The 7,709-nt window shown below is 39.5% G+C and overlaps 1 protein-coding gene across 1 annotated transcript in view; it reads left to right on the top strand.

Moving 5' to 3' along the window:
* DCDC2 (doublecortin domain containing 2) overlaps positions 1 to 7,709 on the top strand; it is a 72,730-nt gene that overhangs the window by 11,461 nt on the left and 53,560 nt on the right. Inside the window, 1 exon segment of the mRNA XM_010004525.1 lies at positions 1,634 to 1,685. Coding sequence (XP_010002827.1) covers positions 1,634 to 1,685 — 52 coding nt within the window.

Below are 7,709 nucleotides of genomic sequence, written 5' to 3'. Positions count from 1 at the left end.
CAATTTCATTAAGATTTCATAAATACAAACTTTTGGCAAGCAGAGAAGTTCCTCTGGAAACAAATTTTATCCCAGTCATTGTCTACAGAGCCTGACATTACTACATTACTGTAGGGGTGCAGATGTCTTGTGGCCTGTGAGGCCTTTTGGTATGCCTGCACTGATGCTTACCATCAGGTAAACCTGCCTTAGATAGGGTCTTCTAGTCTTAAAAGGCTGGCAAAGCATCTGTAGTTTTCCACTGAAAATGAGAATCAAGGGAACCCATATCAAATGTCCATCACCTAATAATGTTCAGCTAGATGCTCCCAGTATATAATACATGCCCCAGCCATTCTTCTCTTGCTTAGCTCTTGGCAGAAGGTGCTCAAAGGTGCTGCTATACTGAGTTATCACTACCCATGAAGGCATCTCATTCTGCAGCACTGAAAACCAGAAGCATCCTGCAGTGCTGGCAGCTACTGAGAGCTGCATTCATGAGAGGAGCCACTCTCAGAGTGGGAAAGCAGCTAGTGTGGCCTGGGTACCTGGACAGTTGCCTGCTTGCCTGTCTACGGGTTACTCATGGCTTATTTAACTCCTTTTCTTTGGAAAGGCAACATCCAGCTAATCCATCACTATCTGTTTTAACTAACACTTTAGTGTTAATGCAGTTTTTTTGTGAGTCTATGTACTGTAATGGACAGCAGTATTGTTCAAATCAATCACAGAATCACAGAATAGTAGGAGTTGGAAGTGACCTCTGAAGATCGCCCAAGTTCAACCCCCCCTGCCAGAGCAGGACAAAAGAAAACTGGGGCAGATCACTCAGAAAGGCATCCAGACAGGTCTTGAAAGTCTGCAGAGGAGACTCCACAGCCTCTCTGGGCAGCCTGTTCCAGTGCTCTGTAACCCTGACAGTAAAGAAGTTCTTCCTCATGTTGAGATGGAACTTCTGTGCTCGAGTTTGAGTCCATTGCCCCTCAATCTGTCACAGGGCATAAGTGAAAAGAGCTTGTCCCTGCCTTCTTGATACTCAGACCTCATGTATTTATAGACATTAATTTTGTTTTCTTGGCCTGTTGAAGCTTGTATGTTGTTAATTCATAAAACAATTGTGAAAATACTATTGGTTCATCACAACCCCAAGAAGCCAGGTTATACAATGTTCAGATATGTCTATGTACTGTTGAAACACAAGTGTTTTAGATCCTTTTAAACTTTAGCTGATGCCCTTCATTAAATTTGGGTATGGAGGAAAGCTTTAAGTCTATCAGAGACTTCCTGTGAGAAACTAAGAGGCAGGATGGTGGCTTTGAAAACTCTGGTAAGTTGACATTGTACAGAGATTTATTGATCCAACTCAACAATAGTATGTGAGCTTCTTTCTGACAAGGGGGTTAGTGATGGTCTGTTCTAATCACCAGTGGCCTGAAGGTGGGTAATTGGTTCTCCCCAGTCTTTTGTATTACCCCCAAGGGCTACCTTGCAGATTTATATTAATTGATTATAATCTTGAATTAGTTTTGGTGTGTTGTTTTTTATTATTTTGAGGCATGATAAATTTTTAAAACTTCATGAAAAAAATGTAGAAATACATGTGTTGTGTAATGAGATGCTTCTATAAGTAATTAATGCTGTTTTCCTTCCACAGCTATTTGGACATAGGAGAAACAAAGAAAAAACCTGCTGAAGTCAGTAATGAGGTAGGCTGTCTGAAATATTTAAGAAGTAAACCTGAAACTAATGTTAGTGACATACCTGCATTTATGCCTGATTTTTTTTTAGATATTTTATGTTTAATAGTAATACAGTGATCTAGAATTCTGAACATATTATAGCAGTGATTCTTGCAGGTTTTTCTCCAGTAAAACAATTACAAATGTCTATTTCTGATTCTGGTTAGTGAGGAGGGAGGCAAAAGGAAGAAAATCTTATGCAGCAGCTGTACATGGTGCATTTGTATGCAGCTGCTAGATTTCTTTTGCGTTAGTTAAATTGCCAAATGTTTGGCGTCTGCTTTTGAGACTACTTTCATGTTATTCTTTGAAGGCAGCTTCTCAATTACTTTACATTTGCATATAACTAGAAAATGTATGTCCAACTAGAATTAAACAAGAAACAAATCCATGTTCAAGAGACTGTGTAAATACAGTAACCTACATTTAGAAAGAACAGATGGGAAGTGTAAAGCATTAATTTCTTACTAAATGTTCTTCTCATTTTTCTCATGAAGTGACAAGACAGAATAAGTAGTCCATCAGAAATAGGTTTCTCTTCTTTACTGAAACCTGTGAATCTGCTTTTGTAAGGAAGGTGTTCTAGGGTGGGAAGCTCACCTAGTTAAATCCTTTAGCATTTGTTCCCACAAGGTGCTGGAATTTAACATTTGGGAATGACTTCTGTCCCTGACAAGAGCAATATATTTCACCCTGGTTCAGTTTTAGCTTCTCAAATACCATGGCTCCTGTTGATCTGTAAGATGCACCTTGTCTTGCCTGACATGCTTGGAGCTAACAAGGGCTTACAGCTAGTAAGTGCCTGTGTTCTCTGCGTGTCCTCTACAACTGACAAGAGGGGCTTTGGGGAAGATTTGGTCAAGAAGGTAATAATGTTGATGTGTTGTTACAACACAGCAATGAACCAGCTACATAATGTTATGTACATTCGTTAAGCACTATCCATCTATTTAATGAGAAAAGTGGAACATGCAGACAGATGGGATTGTGTGTAAGACAGGTCAATGTTTTGAACAGTTTGAGAGGTCAGATTTTTTCCTGTCTAAACATTTAGGTTTGTAGATAAGAGAGATGTACCACCAAAAATCTTATAAAATCAGTAGCTGGTTTCAGCATAGACTGTCTTTGGTGAAAGATGGATGTGGTAGAAAGAGTTTTGTGCCCCATCAGTAGTGTCCCATCGCAAGACACAGAAGGAAAGTAATGCAACAAAGCTTGTATTTCTGCTTTTTTTTCCAGTGTAACAACTGCACATAGAAATTTAGTTTCAAGGGCTTTTCTTTTAAAAATAGGCATTGTATTAAAAACGGTTGAAGTATGACAGTAATAATGATGCTTTAGAAAGATTGCAGAATTACTGTAGTCTTGGTCTGTGAAGTCCAACCATCAGAATCAGGTCTTGCAAAAAATGTTTAAAAAGCCCTTAGTTATTTTGCTACTGAGATAAATCAGGTCTCAAAGTGATCTTCGATATAATAGTCTCATTATCTGCTAGTATTTCTGATACCAGTCACAGATTTCTTTAATCCATCGCTTAGGTTGTTAAATAACAGCCCAGAGTCTGTTTTGCCTGTGACCATAAATGCTGAGTGAAATCGTCCTTGTCTCGATTCACAAGTTTCTAGTTGGCCTTTTTCCTCCTCATCCCAATGTGTGTGTGTGGGGGGGAGTGAGTGGCCACGTGGCAAGTTCTTTGTTGTCATGTTAGGCCCAAACCACAACAGTATGAAGGAGAAAGAAAGGATCAAATCAGAGCTAAAGGTATGGAGCAGCACTGTGATTTCAGGCAGTGAGAGACTGCCTGGGTGAGCAAACTTGTATCTGGCTCAAGCATTTTACTGACATGGCTATTATACTCCTTCCCTTCTGTTTGGCTGTTTACCCTAGCAGGTAAACATGTCTCTTGCACTGTAACATTGTGGTAATTGTTTTGCATGGAAGACTGGAGCAAGTTTCTTAGGAAAAATCTGCTTTTTTAATTCCCTTTTGATGGCCTCTGCAACAAGCTAATCCCCCAAAACAGTACCATCCATCTTAGTTTGGACTTCTTTTGGGAGAGAGTGGGGATATAGAGTAAATTCAGATATCTGCCCTCTCCCTCTTTCAGCCGGGGACAGCAATAAAGGTGAAAGAGACACTTGTCCCAGAAACGTGGGAAAACTCTGTGTCAGTCTCAGCAGATGACAGCCATTCTCTAGACTATTTTAAATCCTCTGGCGGAGTCCTTATGCTGCAGTAACATTTTTCAGTTAGGCTACTGGTAGGGAATGTAGTAAAAAGATTTCATCCTGACCCAAGCTAAAGCTTTGATACAAACAATTCCTCATGCATGTTTCCATCCATTACTTCTCTGGGAAACTGAGCTTCTTGTTTTGCAAGAGAGATCCCTTTTGTACTGCAAGTGATTTGCAAGTACAAGTACACTTTAAATTATGTGCTTGAGCAATCTAAAAATTAATCTCTTGAGGAAGTATGGACCAACGTAGTTACCATTTGTTTATTATAAAAGTTATTGTTTGTAAAAGGTGCTGAATGTTCTTTTCCAATTATAATGTGTGAAGTATGGACATTTGCATTTCTCTAGGCACTATCTCTGATTTAGGTGGTCTCTCCCTGTGCACTCAAAAGATTAATTTTACTTGTCATTGGGGCTGGGTAAGCTGCTGAAGAATTAAGCGAGCTTTTGCATTTGCAAATCTCGAAGGCAAAAATTTGTTTAAAATTATCTTTGTTTCAGAAAAGTGTGTTCAGCTGAAACCTTCATTCTTTTTTGACTTCTTATGACTGACAGTTTTTTGAACACACAGAAGTAAATGGATTTGCAATGTGTTATTGTAAAAGTAAAGACTTGCAGGCACCTAAGAAAAGGAGGTATATTTTGATATTGAAAAATCTGGTCTCTAGCAGCCAAAAGATACAAGGAATTTTATAGTATCTGTATGAATCAGTATCTATTATCAGAAGTTCACAATAGGTCTGCATTAAATTGCTTTAGTGATCATAGAGACAGATTTGCCCTTGGTTGATAGCAGACAGGTTGTCTCAGGTAGTAAAAATATTGAGGCTTTTTGTCTGCACTTCATCTATTCTTCTGGGCTTCTGAGACAAAGTAGTTGTGTAGCAAGCTCTGGCACAAGTGTTTTCTGTGCTGCTCATGATTCACTGTCAGTTGTGTTCAGCTTGGATTTTTTTAACCAACTTTATTCTATAAAAACATTTATAAATTTATTTAAGAAAACTACTTATAGGTCTTAATCTATGTAAGGCACATAAAGACTTAGTTCCATCCTATAGCAAGATTGGGATGATGTAGACTCCTTCCCTTATGTTCACCACTGTTTTCTATGATGTTTAAGCAATGAAAACATGCCATTCCACAATTTTATAACATTTGGCTACTTATACTGTGTTTATAACATTATTGCCCATTGACTTGGAACTGCTGTAGGGCAGCAAGTATAAAAACAGATTGTCATAAGAGCTAGTTGGTTGTAAGTGTGTGGCTGGTTGAGGAAAAGTCCGCTTGCCCAATCTGTTTGAGTGGTGGGTTCATAAGCACCCACAATGTGTCTAAAAAGTGATGACTAATCACCAGCTGTGGCACCGGGTGTCCCAGTCCACAGAATGAATGAAGAGGTTCTTTATCTTTGTGCTATTTGTGGTTATTCATGGTATCACTTTGTCTAGAAACTGCTGGTGCAGGGAGGGCAGTAGAATGATTGAACTCCTTGAAGAATGAGAGCTTGGACCTCTCAGAGGATTGATTTCAATGGGACTGCTCATGTGCTTACCTCTGGCTATGCCTCTGTGGCATCAGAGGGTTTTTGGGAAATGAGAGTATCCAGTATGGATAAGAGAAGGAAACTCCTTTTCAGTCATTTCAGCACAGTGCTTAGAAAGGCAAAAAAGATACATGTGCGAAACCACTGTATTGCACCAGAACATTATCCATTCTGCTGGAACAGCTTGGTGCTTAGGTTAAGAAGAGTTATATTCCCCCACATTTCCGATTCAAGAACTTTCCCTGAGAATGCAAGAGGAGTAAAAGGGAGGGAACTCTGCTAGGAATTGAAGACAAAATGTCTTGAATGTTGAGTCCAGTTGTAGCGCAGGAAGAGTTTTCTAGTCCCCGATACCTTTGGACAATCATTTGTAATTGCTGGAGTTTCACCAGCAGCCTCTTGATATTTGCATCTCTAGCCCTTCTTCTTCTTTTCCCAGAACCTGTGTGTCCTGCAAGTTGTGCTGCACAATGCAGCCTGGCACAGGCTGATGCCAGGAGGACTGTGCTGGCCCTGGGATGGGACTTGCGGTGGAAACCCCAGGAGCAGCAGCAGGAGTGCATGGGCAGCACAGGGATGTATTCCACAGGCACTGTGGTCAGCCAGCACCCAAGGCTGCTTTAGGTTCAGGTGGCTGTGAGAACATGACCTTGGAATTTTTGGATGGACAAGACATTACTGTGAGGGTAACGGAGCACTGGAATGGGCTGCCCAGAGAGGTTGTGGAGTCTCCTTCTATGGAGGCATTCCAAACACATCTGGACATGTTCCTGTGTGGTCAAAAGCAGTCCCTGCAGTCAAAAGCAGTCCTTCTTCAAAGCATTCATACATATATGACCTGAATATTTGCACCTCCGAGCAACCCCAGAACATCTCTCACTACTGAAAACACTTGATAATAAAAAGGATTTGAATAAGATGTTGAACATCTTATTTATTTCACTGATTGAGTACTGAGTTTCACCTTTCAGTCCTCACATTGTTGATATGCTGGATGGCACAGACATGTGCTAGGTCATAGAGTAGAGCGTGTTTGCTTGCTAGGGAGCTTCACAGAGTGTCTCTCCTCCTGTGATGGAATATGATTGCAGAGTGAAACTGTGACAGGGAGAATGTGACTTCTACTGGTGGTCTCCAGGTGCAGCACATCAGTTTAGTCCCATTAATTGGCAGAGCACAGCCACAGTCAATCAGCCACTGCATTCCTGGTGGGATCCTGAGCCAGGAAATGTTCCCTGGTTGTCCAGTGCTGACAAAAGAGGGGTGGGCATCATGACAGGGGCATCTGAGGTGGAAAATAAAATGTTTGAGACCTGGTAGATCTGAAGATATGGTCAGAATTTTAAAAAACCTTTGAAATGTTACTATAAATGCATCAACTTCTGTTTCCCTCTGTTCCTCCATATTTTGTAATTCAATTGTTTAGGTAGCATTTATAGGAGTTGTTTCTTCTGCATCCTTTAAGTGCATCTTAGTTGCTGGACAACAGAGTCACCACTCATCTGTCAGCAGTGATATGATTGGATTAATTTTTAAATTTTAATTTAGGAAGCTTATAAGGTTGTCTTGATTTCACAAAGTATTTTGATACATTTATGCTAGTTATGCTAAGTCCCTAACATATTTTGCTTTTTTTTCAACTACATTCTAATGAAAAATCCCAATTTTTATAATTATTGTTAATTTAAAACCTAGCATCTATCTTATCTGGCAAATAATGTACATGTTTGATAATAAAAAAAACTTGTCATTTTTCAGTGAGTGGACTCTAGATTCACTTTAACTTTTAATTGTCAATTAGAAATGGTTCATTGATATTTTCTCTGTATCTAGATAGTTTTGTGAGGGTAAGAGAGTGCCTGAGTAGATATTGGAAATTATCCTAGCCTGTGCAAGTTACAGCCCTTTCATGTCAAAACAATGTCTTCACAGGATATTTTTTTCTAGTTGTGTCCTAAGAATTAGAAAGAAAAAAACATGATTTGTGCTACTGAAAATTACTGTACACAAAATATTTGTATGTCTGGAAACAAATTGTGTGCAAAGGTCTACTTCATATTCCTGTGCCACTATGCAAAACTAAACCCTCCTGCTACTCCATATCTGACCAGTTTAATTTCTTCTACTGCAGGTGTCACAGACTAAGTAAAGAATTGCTCATTTTCTGACAATGAATTAATTAGGAATTCTGCTGTAGGTGTAGTTTAGG

Source organism: Chaetura pelagica, unplaced genomic scaffold (genome assembly GCF_000747805.2).
Source record: "Chaetura pelagica isolate M959 unplaced genomic scaffold, ChaPel_1.0 scaffold78, whole genome shotgun sequence".
In the NCBI taxonomy this organism is placed as follows: domain Eukaryota; kingdom Metazoa; phylum Chordata; class Aves; order Apodiformes; family Apodidae; genus Chaetura; species Chaetura pelagica.
Note: the sequence above shows the minus strand (reverse complement) of the source record. Positions and strands in the feature narration are given on the sequence as shown.